Genomic DNA, 20,399 nt, shown 5'->3' with positions numbered 1-20,399 from the left:
GTACTGTTGCCTGAGTTTGGGGAGACTTCAGACCACAGAACACTGACTACATAAGCCTGCAGTAAGGCAAGGGTGTTGATAAGAGAAGCATACATAAATGTACAGCAGACTGCTCTCCAGAGCAGCTGAACTGTACCTGTAGAAAAGAATTGGGAGCAACACCATCAGATGAGCCTGAGTGGGTCAGTCTGGTCGTGGAATACACAATAGATCTGAGGTGTCCTGTGATTGAGTGAGGGTCCCAGGGGGATTTCAGTGCATTATACTACAGTCATGACACAAGTCAGATTTTTATTTACAATATACTACATGTGTGAGAATCCCCTTCATTTCCCATTGGACCCTAGACATACTGGTATCCAACCTCCAGGGCCTGTGAGCTCTGTCTTGAAGACCAGCTCCTAGCCCCCTACTCACACACCCTCATTGTGCCCTCACTGCCCTGCTGGCTAGGCTGGGCATTCTCAAGGTCAGTTGGGCAGGGAAGCAAGAAATGAGCTGTGTCCAGAACTGTCATCAACCTGTCTTAGAGGCCGAATCTGTCAAGTACACAGAACACTCTCCGTGGGTTCTCCTGCCTTGTCCCTCCATCCTCATTGATGGCAAGTTTTGGCCTTTCCTCCCTGTAGCCATCAGCTACATGTAAGCTGTTTCTGCCTAGCTCCATGTAGTTACTGAGTTATGTCCCAACTGAAAGACACATATGGAGGGAAAACCCCTGTCACAGAGCCACCTTGCTCTGTCCTGTGCTCTCCAGTATGCAAAGGGTTGTATCCCAGGCAGGAAGTAGTAAACTAGGGGACTTAAGCATTGCAGGCTCACCTGTATGCTTATTTAATAATGGTAAGAAACAAAATGAACCATTGCTTTGCCACCGAGATTACCACTCTTTCCTCCCCAGCTTTCCTTACACAGTGGTATTGATAACCACAGTAACAGATTCAGAGAAACCTTGGGACCAGGAGTACATGGCCTCCCTTGGCACCCAGGGACATCCCTGAAAATGGGTTGCCATTGCTGTGTGTGTTTTGTAGATTTTGTTGGCTATGGCAATGGTATTGATAGGCACAAAATTTAGTATAATGTACAGAGATATTACATAGCAAATAGGTTGTAAAACCAGGGTGTGTTTGTGACTCTGGGATGTTCGGAATGTAGAATTTCTTAAAGCAGTATGGAGCTACCACATAGGGACAGTTTGTAAAATGATTAAGGTTGCTGCCTTCGAGGTGGCCTGGCTCAACATCCCTTGCTCCCCATGTCCCTGTGAAGTCTGAAGACCTTATGACCTCCTGCTTCCTGCTTCCTGCCTGTCCTTCTTCTCACAGCCTAGGTTGCTTCCCTGGACCTTCAGCAAGTCTTGTTCCTAGCTTCTAATAACTGAATCCCAGAAGTCTTGGATTTATGATTATCTAGTTCGGATTTTTGCCAAGATGAACATATTTTTTAAAAAAATCTATTTAAGATTTCAGAGTACCTGATTTGAACCAGTGAAGTTTCTGCACTATGTTTCTACTTGCGGGTGAGGAGTGGGGCCTAGGGCCTCTGGTCAGGGCTGTGGGCCTGCTTGCCTGCCTGTCTTCCTAGAGTCATGCTATGGCAGCTATCCTATGTTTATTCTGAGCACCTACCCTCCCATAGACATGGGGCACACAGAAGTCTAGCTCAATAGTCTGCCACACTAACAACTAGGGAAACCCTGCCCTGACATTAGTGGAGCTGGGCAATGATCCTGGGTGCATCAGCCCTGCTGTAAGTGCCCATGTCCCACGGGTAGGGATGGTTATGTGTCCACTGCCTCACCAGCAGTCTTTTATCCTTTCTGTGGATACTGAAGGACTTCTCATTCCCTCTCGGTACCTGTAGGTATGACCTGGATGCTTGTGACATTCAGGAGAAGTACCCAGATCTGTTCCAGGTGAACCTGGAGGTGGAGGTGGAACCTAGAGACAGGCCCAGCCGAGAAGCTCCACCTTGGGAGAATACCAGCCTGAGGGGCTTAAACCCCAAGATCCTCTTTTCCAGCAGGGAAGAGCAACAGGACATCCTGTCTAAGTTTGGTAAGATGTGCCCTGGCTCTCAGTGTACTTGCTCAGGACCCAGTTCTAGTGACTTACATTTCTAGGAAAGATTTACAGGAACAGAGGTGCCTTTCTCCCTGGTTTGGGCACCCCTACCTGCTCTGTGCTTACCTAGGTGCTACAGAAGGTAGCAGGAACTCACTGTTAGATAAAGATGTACCAGGGAAGGGGGACACGTGACACTATGATCCTGAGGCCTCTCATGGTTTCATGAGCCACATGAAATACCTGGGCCTAACATGGGCCCAGCAGGGAAGTCTATGCTCTTGCTCTGCAAAAACAAACGCTAGAGCAGTTGTTCTCAACATGTGGGTCATGACCCCTCTAGCAAACCTCTATCTCCAGAAATATTTACATTACGATTCATAACAGTAGCAAAATTATAAAGTAGGGACAAAAATAATTTTGTGATTGGGGATCACCACAACATAAGGAACTCTTAAAGGGTCACAGCATTAGGAAGGTTGAGAACCACTGCTCTAGAGTGAGGTGTTGCTCTCTTGAGTACGTGAGCCTTGGATCTACTTTTGGGGTCAACATGAAGCTGTGACTGGGAAGGATTTCCTCCAGAGTTAGGTTTGTAACATAAGCTGACTCAGGTCATATCCTCTGGGCATGACAGTTTAAATGCCACACTGAGAGTGGGACAGCTTTAAGACCTATAGGTTTGGGCATGACTCTCCACTCAGCATAGGTGTCTCCTCTGTTTATGTCAGCCTAGTTCCTACAGAAAATGGAGTGCCTTAGCAGGTTGGGCTTGACCTGCTGCCTGTAGCTTCTCTATGGTCTGGATTTGTACATTTTGTGTTTTTAATCTGCAGATAATTAAGTATTCTTAAAAGGAATATATGTTTGCATCTATGTGTATGTGTGTGGTATGTTCAATGAGTGTGCTGTGTGTGTTCATGGGTGTGGCACAGCATCCGAATAGAAGGATGGTGGAAATCTACTTTCAGCCAGACCTTGTTTTCAAGGAACTGGTACAGACGTCCTTATGGCTTACCTGCTCTGTTGCTCTGGCTGTGCCTTGCCCAGTGTTGTGCCTGGCACAGGTAGCCTGATGCCAGCCCTTTCCTGGCAGGGAAGCCAGAACTACCCCGGCAGCCGGGCTCTACAGCTCAGTATGACGCTGAGGCAGGGTCTCCAGAGGCTGAGATCACAGAGTCAGATTCACCGCAGAGCAGCAGCACGGACACCAACCACTTTCTTCACACGCTGGATTGGCAGGGTAAGCATAGGGCACAGCTAATCCTTCATTCTTCCATGGGGTCTAGTCTGTCATATGCCCTTGAACTTACTTGTCACCACTAATTTCTGGTATCAGGTTCTATTAACTACACAGTTGCAGCATTCTGCAAGGGCCATATGCTGAAATCAGGTACTTAGGGTGAACTTCATGGGGACAAGCAGAATTGAGGTCTCCTTAGAGGGACTGCAGACCCTACACATTGGCCTGTTGTGGGAGGAATTGTGTCAGTGAGGATCAAACTCCAGACTCATGCATGTCAGACAAATCCTCTACAATTGAGCTACACATTTAACGCTATTGCCTGGCACTTAAATTAAGAACAGTTTGTATATTCTTTTAAGATAGAAACACACACACACACACACACACACACACACTCCCACAAAGCCTGAGATATCAGCTTCATTTCATTATTGACTTGAAGTCATTTGCTGACCTAGTCTCTATACTCATAGTCTTCTTAACAGGCCCAGAGGTTCTTAAGGAGCAGAGGAGGGGCCTCAGTAGAGGGATAAACTGAACCATGATGGTTGATCATCTCCATCTGGGAGTTACTTTATTTCTTACTACCTCCAGTTTCTACTGGGCATCTTAGTCCCTTCTTCATGTCTCATAGCCTAGTAATTACAACTAAACACCTAGAATCTTCACCTTGACCACTCACCTCCTTGACATATCCCAGGGTATATCACTACCACTCACTCAGCAAAGGACATTTCCCCAAGAAGTGCTATGGTATGTCCCCTGCTAGGTTGTGGTTTACCAAGGCTCTCCATAGAGATGGAGAGGCTAGCAGGTGGACCTATTTGACGTTGGGCTCAGGGAGGGACTGGGAGAAAAGTCCTAGAATCTTGGCTTCTTTGTTGTTGGATAGAAGCCAGTATTGTGGCTCCAGAGTGGTCTGTGAATTTCAAGTCTCAAGACATGTGTTCTGAGGCCCAAGGTTGGCCACTGGGGTGGGGCATGAGGATCCTGGTGTTGGCTGTATGGTTGCAACGTGGGCCCTGCTGAGGCTTCTGGTTATGTCAGCTTGTTCTGCTCTCTTACAGCTACCCTAGCATGTAGGTCAATCAAATGATGGTTTTCTTTCCACAGAGGAAAAAGAACCAGAGTCTGGTGCAGACAATCCCTCTCCTAAGGAGAGTCAGACTGTCCTGATTGCAGACAGAGATGGAAGTGAAGTGTCAGATGAAGAAGAACCTCCATTCCCCAGAGAGGAGAAGGAGCCAGGGTCTGGAGAAGACACACCAAGGCTGGCAGCTGGGACCAGACAGCAAGACTTAATATTTGATGTGGGCATGCTGACTGCCCCTCAGGAGCCTGCACAGCCGGAAGAGGGTGTTGATCTCCTGGGCCTGCACTCTGAGGGAGACTCAGGGCCTACTGCCCCCTTGCAGGCTTGCAGGGTCCCCTCCAGCAACACTGACCTGTTGAGCTGCCTTCTTGTACCATCTGATGCTGTTCAAGTGGGGCCTCCTGGTGACCTGCTTGGTGGTGAGGCTCCTCTGCTTCTGGCAAGCCCAGTTTCTCTTCTTGGGGTACAGAGCACCCTACAAAAAAGAGTCCCTGACACTGGTATGCATTTCAGTTATGCAGAAAATTGGCTTTATAGTAATAAACAAGGGTTAACCATTCCTGCTGTGTAGAAAAAGGATCATCACTGTTATATTGACATCTGGAGGGAGGGAGCTGCCTTCTGGAGAAATTGTGTATAGCTGCATCAGTTCCTACTGGTCTCAGCTCACAAGCCAAGACCGCCAGCTTTGGCTTCAGGGGTGATGTTGTGTCCATGGGACAGTCGTAAGCTGTGGGTCATTAGGAGAGCAATGTATCCTTAGGGGTGCTGCTGGATGGTCTGAGTCCATATTGTTGAGGAAAGTAAAGGTCTGAGAGCAGGGCAACAGGGCTCCCAGGATGCAGGCTAAGGTATAATGTTTGTCCCTGCCCTGCCTCTGTCTCCTAGTGGACCCATTTGACCAGCTCCTACTGTCATCCAACTCGGACACCCAACCCTGCTCCAAGCCTGATCTTTTTGGAGAGCTTCTCAATCCTGACTCTGTAGCTTCCTCAACACCCTTTCCATCTACCCACAGTGCCCCACCCCCATCCTGCAGCACTACCTTCCTGCCCCTGGGTGAGTATGGCCATGATAAATATTACATAGAAGCCACAAGCTTATGCCCAGAAAGGCCTAGGAGCTCCTACTTCCTGCAGGCCCCTGGGGTTAGGGCTCATGGATAGACCAATGGGCATAAAGGCCTTTTGTCTACTGCAGCTCTGGTGCACTAGGCCTAACATACCTCTTGGTGACTTTCCAAAAGCCTAGAGCTTCTCAAAGCCTGGCAGGACACATTGGTGTCTTTTTCTCACCTCCTTAAGCTGTCTCCTCAAATCTGGAACAGGTTCCACTGCTGTTTACAGGCCCTGCTAGTGAGTGTTTCTCTGGTTTGGGGCTGTGGCTGTGACTAGAACAGCTGCTTCTGCCAGAAGCTTTTAGGAATGAGAGGACCAGGAGGTAGGAATGACAAATTAGGGAACAGAAAAGTCCAACTTTAGGAAGAGGCAACAGTATGTATAAAGGCTGGTCATGTTGGAGCAGCAGGCATGGCCCATTTAGGCAGAAGTTGTGGGATGGGAAAGGAGAGGCCAGGCTGTCACTCTAGCCATATCTTGGAGAGAAAGCTTGGTTCTTTTTCCTAGCAGAGAGTACATGGTCTGGGGTATGCTCTGGAGGACAGCTGACTGCCCTGAATGACTTATGGGTAGAAAATTTGACATACGGCTGTGCTGTGCTAGGGTGGGTTCATGACCAGCAAAGGACACAGGACGAGCTCTAGATTCCAGGGAGTAAATATGGCTGTGGGTAAAGGACCTTACCCATCATGGGCTATGTATGGCAGGTTTAGAGAAAGGCAGAAAGGCTCTGAATGCCCTTTCAGAAAGGCAACATACAAGTGTTGTCATTACTCTCTTGTGAAGATGTTACCTGCTGACCTCTGTTGCTTAGCTTAGTGGCTATCTGCTACATGCTCAAGACTATCAGAAAAGAAGCCATATGATGATGGCTGAGCCCAGCCAATTCTGATCACCAATCCTGTGAGTTCAGAGTATCAGCTACTAGGTGTCTGAGCAAAGCATGGCCTCAACTGCCTAGCCATACTGGTCCCTCAAGTTGTATTCTGGGTCAGCAGGTTGCCCTCTGCTCATGCCTGGGAATGAGAGAGGTTCCCAAGCATCATGTGAAGTGAGAAGGCACACACACCAAACCCTGCTTTTCTCTGGCTCCTTCCAGGGGATCTCTCAGCTGAGCCCAACAAGGTGATAACTTCGTCAAGCCACCCAGATCTGCTAGGAGGATGGGATACCTGGGCTGACACTGCTATGCCTGGTCCAGCCTCCATGCCAGTACCAGAAGGTATGAGCACCAACCCCACTGTTTCTGGGCATTCAAGATGGTTACAACTGTGGTCATGGAGTCTCCCCCATGCCCTTTTGAGAAGAGGATGAAGCAGGGCTTGCTTACAGATTCCTGCACATTCTAGTCAGCCAATGTGTGGTGACTACAGAGTTTTCTGTTATTTGTTCAATGGCAACACAGACACTCTATAATTGTTCAGCCTTTGTTGAGTGGCAGCAGTGTCTGGTCCTCCTAGTGTAAGTAAATTTGTTGCAACTTTGTGGGTTTGGTCCCAGGTTTTGGTACCAAAGTGTGAGTTTTGCAACTCTGGGGAGAGGTGTCCTGACTACCTGGGAGTCAGAAAACACCTTGAGCTGCTTAGGACAGCTCTGATGGCTGGAGCTGCAAAGAGGCAGCCCAACCCTGGAGGGCCAGGTATTCTGGACACCTCAAGCTGCTCAGAGCAGCTCTGCCCTAGAGGTGTCCTGGACACCTGGAGCTGTTTAGCACAGCTCTGACAGCTGGAGCTGCAAAGAGACACCCCAACCTTAGAGGGGAAATTTTTCTGACTCCTCAGGAAAGTCAGGCCTGGAGCTGCTTCAGCAGGCAAGTGTATCCTGACTGTTTGGGAAAGTCAGGCTATACCTGGTGTAATGGAGGATGGTCTCCCCACAAGATAGAGCAATCTTGCTTCTCTCTTGGAGAGCTGCTACAACTGAGCTTTGCTCAGCCCCCACTTAAGGGGGCTTCTTAGCAGAGCTCTGCTTCTCCAGCCTAAGAAATTGAAGAAATGTAGCAAATCTCCTCAGGCTCAGGAGAAAAGTTACTTTTCAGCTCCCACTTGCTCAGTCCACTATGGGACATCTCTACAAGGTTCTTCTGTTCAGCTTCCCCTTACTCAGTCCACTGTGGGATGTCTCAGCAAGGTTCTTCTGTGCACCAGTGAATGAAGGTCTTCACACCCAAAACTCCTTTGAGAAAGATTTATTTGGGAAGAAGGAGTCCAGGAGAGTAACTGCCTCTACCATGGTGGAGACAACAGCTCACAACTGACCAGGCAGGGCGGTTTATATAGAATGTCCAGGGGGCGGAGTCAACTGTGATTGATTAGTTTTTTTGTGCCCAGAGATTGGCCAGTTTTATGGGCTAGGACAGAGATGGCCCTGATTTCAGGGGCAAACTGTGTTCCTTTCACTGGCTTTTCTTGGCTTTTTGATACTACCTCTAAGGCCAGGGCACATTTCATTCACTGACTCTGATTCTAGGGGCCAAGAGTGTTTCTTTGGTACTGGTTTCAGAGTCAGAGCATATTTCCTTGGTTCATTTCTCTGGCTCAGGTTCCAAACACAGGCTGTGTTTCTTTCCCTGGTCCTGGACCCTAGGGCCAGGATTCTACTGTCCCGCTCTGTGATTGGTTGGTTTCACAAGTGACTTTGCCAGGGGCAGAGATGGTTCTGATTTGAGGCAAACTGTTTCTTTCACTGGCCTTATCTGAGCCATCTTTCCCTAGTTCTGGGCTCCAGGGTCAGGGTGGGTTTCTTTAGCCAGCCCCTATTCCCTACACCTAGCCTTCCATCTGTTCCTTTTTCATGAAGGCAAATATGTTTTGGAACATAATTCCTTGCCTATGTGTAATCAATTACCCTGTTTGCCCACATTGTATGTTCATGTTTTTCCTGTGTTTTCTGTGTCTTCTGAAGGACCCTAAGAAAGGCTGTCACATGTGTGCCATGGCTACTGGCATATGCCCTATTGGTAACATGGATTACAAGGAGTAGTTCATATTTGTGAATATTCATTTGGCCTTTTTGTGCACCTACAGTTCTATTTTGCTGGCATATTCTGATCCAACACAGTCCTGTTTGCAAAGTCTTTGACACACATCCCCCCTCTGAATACTATTTCCTCAATTTATTTGCTCAGGAACAATAATTCCTATCTTGTTTCTCATCAGAGTTGGATTATAAATTTAAAAACACTTTACTAATTTAGTATGTATTTTTTAGAAGTTGTACATTTATTTGAATGTGTGTATGATTCGGCACATATGTCACAATGCATTTGTGGAAATCAGAGGACAATGACCTGTCATATGAATTCTAGGGATCAGGTGCACGTCATTAGGATTGGCAACAAGTGTCTTTATTTGCTGAGCCACTTGCTAGCCCTTGTAGGTGCTTTCAGTTTCCATTTTTCTTGCATTACAAATGAGGCTGACTGTAATTGTGTATGCTTTTGGTTGTGGGTTTTTTTGTTTTTGTTTTATGCAGGAGTATTTCATGTTCTTTACTCCCTTTTTTACGTTTTGAGATGGTTACTCTGTGTGTAGACCAGGCTAGCCTTGAACTCAGAGATCCACCTACCTCTGCCTCCCAAATACTGGGATTAAAGGCGTGCGCCACCACTGCCCGGCTCTTCATTTCCATTTCACATTGGGAATTCTTTTTTCTTCTTTTCTTTTCTTTTTTTTTTTTTTTTTTTTTTTTTTTTTTTGAGAAAGGGTTTTTCTGTGTAACTTTGGAGTCTTTCCTGGAACTCACTCTGTAGACCAGGCTGGCCTCAAACTCACAGAGATCCACCTGCCTTTGCCTCTTGGGTGCTGGGATTAAAGGTGTGTGCCACCACACCCAGCTTCTTTTTTCTTTTAAATTTTTTTTAATTTAATTTTTTGAAAAGGTTTTTACATTGTGTTTATAGAAAGGGGTTATGGGTGGCAGTATGCCTATCATGGCAGGCACGCAGAGGTCAGAAGACAGCTTGGGTAACTCCATTCTCTGCTTTCACTGTCCAGGCCCCAGGGATTGTGATGCATGAGTGATTGAACTCAGGACATCAGGCTTGGCAGCAAGTGCCTTTACCCACTATGCCATCCTGTACATCCACTATGCCATACAGTAATATATTATTATTGTATGTGTGTATTTGTGTGTGAGTGTGGATTTACACCTGCTGTGGCACATGTGCATGCCATGGCACACATTTGGAGGTCAGAGGACAACTTTTTGGAATCATTTCTTTCCACCTTAATGAGGCAGGGTCTCTAATTTCTGCTGCACCAGCTGGCTTGCAAGCCTCTAAGCAATTCTCCTGATTCTACTTGCCATGTCACCAAGTACCAGGATTACAGATGCACATATCTACATCCAGCTTTTTCTCAGGTCATCAGGCTTACATAGCACTTCTACCTGCTGAGCCACAGTAGTTTTGTTTTGTTTTCAGACAGGATCTTAACTATGTAGCTCTGGCTGTCCAGGAACTCATTAGATCAGGCTGGCCTCAAACTCAAGAGGTACCCACCTGTTCTTTATATATAGATAACTCTCATCTTTAAAGATTATTTTTATGTTACTACATAGGTGCTGGGATCTGAACTTAGGTCCTCATGATTGAACAGCAAGCACTCTTTTTTTTTTAACTTTCTTTTTATTTACTTTTTGTGTCTTTCACATCACACATCTCAATCCCATTCATTGCCCACTATCTTCATATCTGCCCTCTGCCCTTGCAACCTGTCTCCCCAAATTAAAATAAATTTTAGGAGAAAAAAAGAAAAGAAAAATCTTGTCAATGGAAGCTGTAATGTGACACAGTGAGTCATGCAGTATACCCTTTTATCCATATGTCTTTACTCAGCAAGCACTCTTAACCACCAAGCCATCTATCCATCTCCATAGTCATCATTTTTAATGACTGGATAATACTTTGTGTAGTTGTATAATAATTATTTCAAGATTTTATGCTTAGACTAGTCTCAAATTTACATTACTATATCATAAAGGACAGTTAAATTTTAGATAGATTATAGCAAGTGGTACTATGAAGTCAAAACGGTGAGGACATTTTCTGGTTCTTGGTACCAAATGTTCAGTGATTTCCCTGAGAAGCAATGTGGATGCTGGAGCCAGCTGCTCTACCAAGTTTGTTCTATGTATTCCTCCCAGTGTTCTTAAAGAATTATCAAACCTTGAGTGGGGCCTTTGGTATTGAAAGGGAGGATCAGGGACTTTGGAAGACTGTGTTTCATTCTATGCTGTGCAAGTCTAATGGCTTTTATCCTTTTTCCAGGTACCCTCTTCTCTTCTGGAAGTCACCCAACCCCTCTGGGTCCCCACCCCAGCCAAACCAAGTCTCAGAGCCTAGACCCATTTGCTGATCTCAGTGATCTCAGCTCTAGCCTCCAAGGTAATGAGGGGCCAACCCTATGTACCAAAAGGCTCATTTTCACCTTCTACTATTCTTGTGTCCAGAGACCCAGGGAGTTTGTATCTGCTTCCATTCTGAATGCCCACTGACTGAAAGACTAAACTGGGAGTTGCTGGAAATATGTTGCCGCATGACCCTCATGGCCATGCAGTGAGTGCACCAGCTAACTCCATGGTTATGGTGTGTCCAGGAAGTAGGAACCATCCAAGAGTTGGTGAGGCTTTGCTGAGTACTGGGTATGGCATCAGCTATACTTGGTAGCACAAAGTGCAGGTTCCTTTAACAAGATAAAATTGAAATCAGAAAATCAGTGATGGTAAGAATACAAAGGAAAACAGTGCTTTAAATGGCACATGTGTTAGAGGGGAGGCCCAGGAAATAGCAGTGTTTTGAATAAATGAAATATCTTACATCATAGAGGGACCTGGGACATAATAGCTAGAGGTGCTAGAGGGTGTAGGTTACATCCTCTAAAAAAGATGAACTAGCCAGGCTTTTATCTCAGCACTTGGGAGGCAGGAACAAGTGGATCTCTGAGTTTGAGACTGCACTGGTCTACAGAGAGAGATCCGGGACAGCCAGGGCTATACAGAGAAACCCTTTCTTGAGGGAAAAAAGGAAAAAGAAAAGAAAGAAAAAATTGTTTTGGGTTACATAAATGAGTTGAAGGCTAGCCTGAAGAACTACATGAGATTCTTTCTCAACAACAAATCAATGAAATAAAATGCCACTTCTTTGAAAATAGTGGTAAACAAATTTACTGAGACTGACCAAAAAAGGAACTATAGCACAAGCCATCAGTGTTGGGAACGGTCAGGGTCTATAAAGTGTAGTCAGAAGTTCCTCCAGTCCAGCCTTGCCCAGTAGCCTGGACCAGACAAATCTCCACCTGTGGTCTCACGGATGCTTATAAAATAATCACTCAGGGGCTTATATTAATTACAAACTTGTATGGCCTGTGGCTTCAGCTTCTTGCTAGCTAGCTCTTTCATCTTAAATTAACCCATTCCTCTTAATCTATATGTTGCCACTTGGCCGTGGCATTACTGGTCTACTGGCATCTTGTTGCTCCTTTGGTGGTGGGCTGGTGTCTCTCGATTCTACCCTTCTCTCTGTATCTCCACTTGGATTTCCCATCTGCCTCTAAGCTGCCTTGCCATAGGCCAAAGCTGCTTTATTTATTAGCCAATGGAAGCAACACATATATTCACAGCATACAGAAAGACATCCCCTTGCTGGGCACACGCCTTTAATCCCAGCACTCAGGAGGCAGAGCCAGGAGGATCTCTGTGAGTTCGAGCCCAGCCTGGTCTACAGAGTGAGATCCAGGAAAGGCACAAAGCTACACAGAGAAACCCTGTCTCGGAAAAACAAAAGAAAGAAAAAAAAAAGACATCCCACAGCACTTCCCCTTTTCTGTCTATTCAAAAAGTTTTTAACATAGTAAAATTATATATAACAAAACAGTTATCAATCAAGAATTATAGTTACAATATCTAGTCTATTTGTATTTGGCAAAATTAAAATACTCTTATCTGTCCTATTTTTGTGAGTCTAAAGTTTCATATCTAATTTACCTTTTATCATAACCAAGGAAAACTATAATTATATCTAATCTTCAACTCCATCAAAGACCTCAGAAGAATATTATATTACCTAAGTAAACAGGAAGTGCATTGCAAGCAACTTCCATAATTCTAGAAATGATAGGGACATCTGGCTGTCTGGATAGTCATCCAAAGTTTCTCTGTAACATTGGGTAACATTGGGGCATCTATCTTCAGCCTACAGGACTAGAGTCTCTCATAGCTTTCAGTGAAGCAGGAAATTTTTATTTTATTTTATTTTACTTATTTATTTATTTATTTATTTATTTATTTATTTATTTATTTATTTATTTATTTTGGTGTTTCGAGACAGGGTTTCTCTGTGTAGCTTTGCACCTTTCCTGGAACTCACTTGGTAGCCCAGGCTGGCCTCGAACTCACAGAGATCCGCCTGGCTCTGCCTCCCGAGTGCTGGGATTAAAGGCGTGCGCCACCACCACCCGGCTGAAGCAGGAAATTTTAAGGACTGTTCTGCCCATTCTGGCAAAGTTTGTCAGTCACGTCTCCCAGTGTCCTGTAGAATGTCTGGCAGTTTCTTCTGTGAAGCAGGAACCTAAAGGACCATCTCACCTTGCAAAGTTCAATGGTCACCTTCCTATGGGTCCTGCATGTCCAGAATCCTGTCAAGCAGTTGAGGCAAGGATACTTCTTCGCCCAGTGGCTAACTTTTGCCACAAAGAAAGCAAACTCCATAATGAGTTTCTTCAATGCCCATCATCCTTTAAGTAATCGGTGCTTCCAGGAGCAGACATGTATCACTGTCCAGAAAAGTCTAAGTTCTTAAAACATTTTAAATGCCATATTCTGTAGGTCTTTGAAGTGTTTGAAGATTACCTACCTAATTGAAATATACCTTTGTATACCTAAAAAACTTAATTAACATGACTATAAGTTTGATTTTCACAGATGACTGTTAATCTGTATTTCTTAATTATATTTTACCATTTTAAATGAATTGCATAAACATAGTGCCTTGTGAGTAGAAATATATATACAGTAAGTGGTGAAGGAATAAAAACAAGTGCTGGGAAGCTGGCAGCATCAAGATATGCAAATATCTTACAGGTAGCCACTACCAACCAAACTCTCAGCATAAAACAGGGCACTTGAATGGTCTGTCACTATGAAGAATGAATTCACAATAAATTCCTCAGAAAAAGGAAATCCCCAGGCTCCAATGAGTTCACTGGAGAATTTTACCAAATGTTTATATGACCAATTCCGCATAATCTCTTAGAAAGCTTAGAAGAGGGGAAACTGACTTTCCAAAGTGCAAGTGCCAAATCAGACAATTTAGGAAAGAAAGCCTCAAGCCAATCCCCTCAAGAACAGACATAGACCCTTAGAACATTAGGGCACAGAATTTTTCAAAGGATTAAAGGGCAGTAACTACCACCAAGTGGGGCATATTCAAGGAGCACTAGTCTGATTTGCCTTTCCAGACTCAATGAATAGCATCTACCATGTTTATAAGCCAAAGAACAATGACATGCTCCTACCAGTGCTTCTGAAAGGATAATTGTTAAAACCCAGCAGCAGCCAGGTGGTAGTGGCGCACACCTTTAATCCCAGCACTCAAGAGGCAGAGGCAGGTGAATCTCGTTGAGTTCGAGGCCAGCCTGGTCTACAGAATGAGTTCCAGAACGTCCAAGGCTATTATACAGAGAAATCCAATCTCAACAAACAAACAAACAAAAACAACAACAAAAAGCAGCAAATGGGCGGGCGGTGGTGGCGCACGCCTTTAATCCCAGCACTCGGGAGGTAGAGGCAGGCGGATCTCTGTGAGTTCGAGGCCAGCCTGGGCTACCAAGTGAGTTCCAGGAAAGGTGCAAAGCTACACAGAGAAACCCTGTCTCGGGGGGGGGGGGGGGGGGGGGAGGCAGCAAATGATGAGGATGTCTTCAGAGCAGACACAGAAACTGTATCAGATATGACAAATTGGGAAGGAGCAAGACAGATGTCCCCATAACATTCTACTTACTGGGAGACCCAGTACCAACTTGAGGCAAGAAAAAGAAGTAGAAATTGCATATGATAGAAGGAAAAAAGTAAAATTGTTCCTGTTTGCAGGTAGCATAATTGCCTGTCAGATCAGAGGAAATCTACAAGGCTTAGAACTTTATAGTTGTAAGTTCACAGTACCTAAGATCACCAAACAGGAGTCTGTTGTAGTTAGGTTTACTAGGAACAGCTCAAGGATACCAAAATTATACAACTATGCAACACTATTTATAGTCAATTTTTGCAAAGAAGCTTTCAGACCAAGCATAGGTAGAGGCTTATTTATAGCTGTAATCCCAGCACTCAGGAAGCTGGGGTTGGATCAGAAGTTCAAACTTTGGCTACATGAGACCGTCTCAAAAATATCAGCAAAAGAGCTTTTAACTATAAACATAAGGAAACACACAGTGCCAGTGTGGTGAAACTACAGTACAAACGTGGCACTTGAGATTGGCACCAAATGTTTGTAGATCACAAGATTGGCTTAGCAAAGGTGCCCCTTTGCCTTTTATTAGTTTATCTGTAGATCTAATGTTATTGCTACCAAAATTCCAGCAAGGATTTTTGTAAATCAGCCAAGTTCATTGTCACATTTATTTGAGAAAACAGATGATTGGGGCTTGTGTAATTGGAAGTAGTATAGAAGCTCCACCGTGACTTTGAGGTACACTCTCTGGCCACAGAAACCAATACTGGTGTTGGCAAAGGCCAGGCAACAATGCATGAATTGGAAGAGAGGACCCAAGTATACACCCAGGGAAGACAGGTGTGTGAAAGTTTAACAGATGGAGCTAGAGCCACCATTGGACTTGTACAGACAAGAAAAGGATGCTTGGCTATATCCTGAGCCCCACAGCCTATTGCAGGTAGATGTAAGGCAGAACAGCTCCACTAGCAGAAGAGAGCACAGATCTGAGACCTTCAACTGTGGAAAGACCAAGCAAAATGTGGAAAGAAAACATTTTCAAAAACTATTTGACACTCTTATATAAAATACATAACCGTAATGGAAAAACAAAAGGTAATCTGGTGGGGAAATGAGAAGAGGGATGAAGGTTCCATCAGCAGTAATTCTGGCATGCCAATGAGAACATGAGACAATGTTGAGTCATCATCTGCTAGAAGATTTAGGCAGCAGCCATGCATCACCAAGGATCATAGAAACTGGGTTTATTATATATACACAGACTTGTAAGGGTATGAAATGATGCAGCCACTGCTAGTCTGTTTCCTACAAAACTGAACATGCAGACACCACAGGACCCCAGTGTTTATTCCAGAGAAATGAGCTTATGTTTTCTATAAAAATCAAACCAGTGTTCAGAGAAGAGCTGTTTGTAATAGCCAAGGGAATAACTCTGAATAGATGTTCTTCTGTGGAAGAAGGTTAAGCAAACAGCAGTCCCTTTCATATTGTGAAATTTTCTTGGCAATAAAAAGGCAGCAGGAGTTTGAATCAGCTGATCACATGACATTTATAGTCAGAAAACAGAAAGATGAATGTATGCATGCTGATACTTAGCTTATCTTCTCTGTTCCATACAGCCCAGGAATGTATGAATCCATACATTCCCCTGCTCATGGACTGATCTCACCCACAATTAAGATGGATTTTCCCACATAAATTAGTATCAATCAATTAATACATTTTCCCTCATCAATTAATATTAAGATAATCCTCCACGCTGGATGTGATGGTGCATGCCTTTACTCCCAGCTCTTGGAGGGCAGAGGCAAGCAGATCTTTGAGTTTGAGGCCAGCCTGGTCTACATAGAGTTCCAAGTCAGCCAGGAATATACAGAGAAACCCTATCTTGCGGCAGGAGCGGGGGATCATCCCCCACAGATATGCCCAGAGGTTATCTCCTGGGTGATTTTAGATATTGACAAAATAACAACCATCACAGGGGAACTTCATGGCTGTGGACATTATGTAAAGGTGCTTTAGACTTCTTGACATGAGTCTTGCAACTTCTCTAAATTCAGTTATGCTGGAGTTTTCTCCAGTCCTGCCCAGTCCCATGGACCCCCACAACCACTTATAAAGTAATCACTCAGAAGCTCATATTAATTAAACTGCTCGGCCATTAGCTCAGGCCTACCATTGACTAGCTCTTACACTTAAACTCAGCCTATTTCTGTTAATCTATATGTCACCACGTGTTCCGTGGCTTTACCTGTTGCCTTTACATGTTGCTCCCTGGACAGCAGGCTGGTGTCTCTCCCAGACTTCCACCTCCCAGCCTCTCTTCTCTGTTTGTCCCGCCTATCCTATACTTCCAGCCTGACTACAGGCCAATCAGTGTTTTATTTATCAATCAATCATAGCAACATATATTCACAACATACAGGACATCCCACAGCACAGTTATTTCACAAAAGTTAAAGAATCAGCCACACATTTGAGAAGCTTTGTGAGAAAGTGTCCACACAATGGGACAGCCCTCTAGAACATTCAGCAGATGGGGATACCAAGCTCCTGTAGGTGTGCATGTAGCTCATCCTGGCATCTAGCCTTGATTCAGAAAGTGCTTGAGCAACACAATACTTGTGTATCCCTGGCTACTTAGGACCCTCTACTTATTGGGTAGAACAGATCAACTAAGTGATAGCAGTTTGTTTTGTGAGCACATGTCCCAGCAACTCAGTGTCCTCAGCCACAGAAGAAGCTAAGAAGCTAACTCATAAATTGGCTAAGTGACTTACAAGTGTCCTTTGGTGTCTCCTCAGGCCTGCCTGCTGGACTTCCTGCAGGAGGCTTTGTTGCCACCTCAGCCTCCAAAAGCAGCTGCTCCTGGCAGACAAGTCATTCCACGGCCCCCGGAACCTCACGGACCACCCAGGCCAAGCCATCCCCCAGAGCCTCTGAACAGCTAAGGTCTCACTTCAGTGTGATTGGGGCTCGAGAGGAGAGGGGTGTCCGTGTGCCCAGCTTTGGTAAGTCCTGCATCTGCCTGTTGATTTATACAGCTACTACAGGTTTGTGGGTAGAGTGCTTTATTCCTCCCCTCAGAGCCATCTAAGAGCTGTATTTATGTTGCTCACTGAGGCAGATTTGGATTTGTATGCTGGTGTCTTCAGGCATCTCTGCAGGCCTGGCCCTTCTCCCAATTCTCAGTGGCCTTTAACAGATGGCCCTGAGGCCATGTTTTTCTTTTTTACTATCCAGGTATCAGGAGAAAGGTAAAAGCAGGCAGAGTGTCTATAAAAAGTGTCTATTTTTACCCCAGCCCAAAAGCCGAAGGTCTCAGAAAATGATTTTGAAGATCTGCTGCCTAATCAAGGCTTCTCCAAGTCTGACAAGAAGGGACCAAAGACCATGGCTGAGATGCGAAAACAGGACCTTGCCAGAGACACAGACCCATTCAAGTTGAAGGTGGGTACCCCGAGGGCCCAGGTCACACTGCAAAGTCTAGTATCTCCAGTCAGACTTGCTGTGTGTATGGACCTAGCACTTGGGGGCTTCTGGGGTAGGGCAGAACCAGGACCTCCATGTAGCCATACTCCTGATTTACACTTAATGTTTGCATTTCACAGTGCTGCTTATGGGCACTGGGGATCAGTGAGGGATGCAGGCACCACACAGGGTCATGCTTGACCTTGGCCTTGAGCTGGCAAGAGGGCATAGCTCAGACCTGTACCCATCCAAACCAAGGTTTATTTGACTTTTTTTTTTTTTTTTTTTTTTTTTTTTTTTTTCAGTTTTTCAAGACAGGGTTTCTCTGTGTAGCTTTGCGCCTATCCTGGAACTCACTCTGTAGACCAGGTTGGCTACAAACTCACAGAGATCCTCCTGGCTCTGCCTCCCAAATGCTGGGATTAAAGGCGTGCGCCACCACCACCACCACCACCACCTGGTGCTCATTTGACTTTTGAGGACAGCAATTTGTTTGGGTTTTCGTCCTGACCTGGGGCACTCAATGTGGAGTAAAGAGTCATTATGGCACAATGGTCCAGTTGTTCCACTGTAGATCTTAGATACATCCATTTCTTTAAGTTTGTGTGGTGGTCAGTTCTTTAGGGCACAGTGTGGCCATTCCCTTAACTACCTGAAAAGTTGCCAGGGACCCAGTTGTCCTCTTTGAACCTTGTGCGTGGATCAGGAGGCTATATTGAGGGATTAGGGTCTTGACTTTGTATCTGGCTGAAAAGGGTCTCGGTTCTGTCCACAGTACCTTCTCTCCACAAGGTGCTGTAGCTTGAACCACCTGGTCTGTATGGTCTGGGGTGGGCCCAGTGCTGCAACAGAGGGCTAGGTTAGGGCCCTTCTGGGTGGTAGGAAGTAGGGTGGAGCCATGGCTTCCCTGCTCTCTTATAGGGATAAACAGAGAGGTATCAAACCATGTTCTCAAGAGGCCTCCACAGAAGCTTGCTCCCCAGGCCTACCGTTGGTCTTTCCCTTGAGGACCAGGACCATTGAAAAGATGCACCCACCCTCTCCAGCCTCTGAACATCCCTCAGTACTTGCTTTGCTGCTTACCTTGATTTTCCCACCCTACACTCCACACAGCAGGGAGGGAGGTCTCCTAAATTACAGCTTTTTCCTGAGGTTTTATGTACACTGGTGTCTGCAGCTTTTGGAGTGGATTGAAGGCAAGGAGAGGAACATTCGTGCACTGCTGTCCACAATGCACACAGTATTGTGGGATGGGGAGAGCCGCTGGACACCTGTGAGTATGGCTGACCTGGTGACTCCAGAGCAGGTGAAGAAGCAGTACCGCCGTGCAGTGCTGGTAGTGCATCCAGATAAGGTAAGTGTATGGTGTGGCAGTTTCCAGGATACTAGGCCTTGGGCTTCTGGACCCTGTGCTTGTGGTTAGGTTGTCTCTGCCTTTCATCCTCTATGGGCTTTTTTCCTGCTGACTGTATCACCTGAAAGGAGCTGATGGGAAGTGGGCTGAGTGATCAGTCTGGCTCTTTCTCTATTGCCTACAGGCCACAGGGCAGCCATATGAGCAGTATGCAAAGATGATCTTCATGGAGCTGAATGATGCATGGTCTGAGTTTGAGAACCAGGGCTCGAGGCCCCTCTTCTGAGGCCGGTGATGGCTATGGCTGCAGGAGCTGCTCATGAAGCCCAAATGCTGCTTGCCTGACTAATGCACAGATGGGACCATAGCAGGTGTACCAGGTGATACGGCCCCAGGGCCTTGGACCATCTACTCCCAGCCATCCTCTATTCATCATGGACAAATACCATCCCATGGCTGGGAGAGAAAACATTCCTCAGATCTGATGTTTGTTTTGTTTTTCTTTTTCTTGTCCCAGAGGAAAAGTGTTGATTTATACTCCTTCCACAGCTGTCACAGTTTGTGATTTACGTGGTGTCTGGTGACTGTCACCTCTTGAAAGGCACATGTCGCTGGCACTGCTCTCCTGTCACTTCTTCAAATCTGGGGTTACATCTACACCCTACTCTGATGAGTTTGCCAATCATCTGTACATAATTAAACTATTTTCTGATGGCTGGTGCAGTCTCTGGCTTGGAAAGCACTTCTTACCTGGTACCTGATAACCTGTTTGTTCCTCAGTTTTTTACCCATGATGGATTATAGGATCTTGAATTTGACCGAGAATTGGCTGCAAAGACCACTGTGGTCAGCATTGATACTATCTTCTCTGAACACTTTGCTAAAGAAAAAGTTCTGGAAACAGATCAGAAGGGAGCCTGGTCCACAGTATTGAGTCTTTCCCAGGGCCTGGAGTCTTACACCACCCTCCAAAATGCTGCTGTTCTTCATCTCAGCTCATAACTAGAGTTCTTGGAGGGATGTTGAATACTTCCACCTTCCAGGGGCTGTAGAGTTGGGCCATGTTACTCTCAAACACTTGATTTACTGGCTGGATCTCACTCCTTC

General features: G+C 45.5%; 1 protein-coding gene across 6 annotated transcripts in view; it reads left to right on the top strand.

The window, feature by feature from the left end:
- Gak (cyclin G associated kinase) overlaps positions 1-20,015 on the top strand; it is a 68,105-nt gene extending 48,090 nt beyond the window's left edge. For 4 of the 6 annotated variants that reach the window (XM_059274954.1, XM_059274957.1, XM_059274958.1 and 1 more), the window contains 10 exons: positions 1,867-2,060; positions 3,163-3,309; positions 4,426-4,905; positions 5,294-5,464; positions 6,623-6,745; positions 10,793-10,909; positions 17,272-17,478; positions 17,772-17,917; positions 19,116-19,292; positions 19,477-20,015. In XM_059274954.1, the coding sequence (XP_059130937.1) occupies positions 1,867-2,060; positions 3,163-3,309; positions 4,426-4,905; positions 5,294-5,464; positions 6,623-6,745; positions 10,793-10,909; positions 17,272-17,478; positions 17,772-17,917; positions 19,116-19,292; positions 19,477-19,578 (1,864 nt within the window). In that variant the 3' untranslated portion in view covers positions 19,579-20,015. The remainder of the gene's footprint in view (positions 1-1,866; positions 2,061-3,162; positions 3,310-4,425; positions 4,906-5,293; positions 5,465-6,622; positions 6,746-10,792; positions 10,910-17,271; positions 17,479-17,771; positions 17,918-19,115; positions 19,293-19,476) is intronic. The other 2 variants (XM_059274955.1, XM_059274956.1) reach the window with 2 other exon arrangements.
- The last annotated feature ends 384 nt before the right edge of the window (positions 20,016-20,399 follow it).

Source organism: Peromyscus eremicus, chromosome 10 (genome assembly GCF_949786415.1).
Source record: "Peromyscus eremicus chromosome 10, PerEre_H2_v1, whole genome shotgun sequence".
NCBI classification, from domain to species: Eukaryota; Metazoa; Chordata; class Mammalia; order Rodentia; family Cricetidae; genus Peromyscus; species Peromyscus eremicus.
Note: the sequence above shows the minus strand (reverse complement) of the source record. Positions and strands in the feature narration are given on the sequence as shown.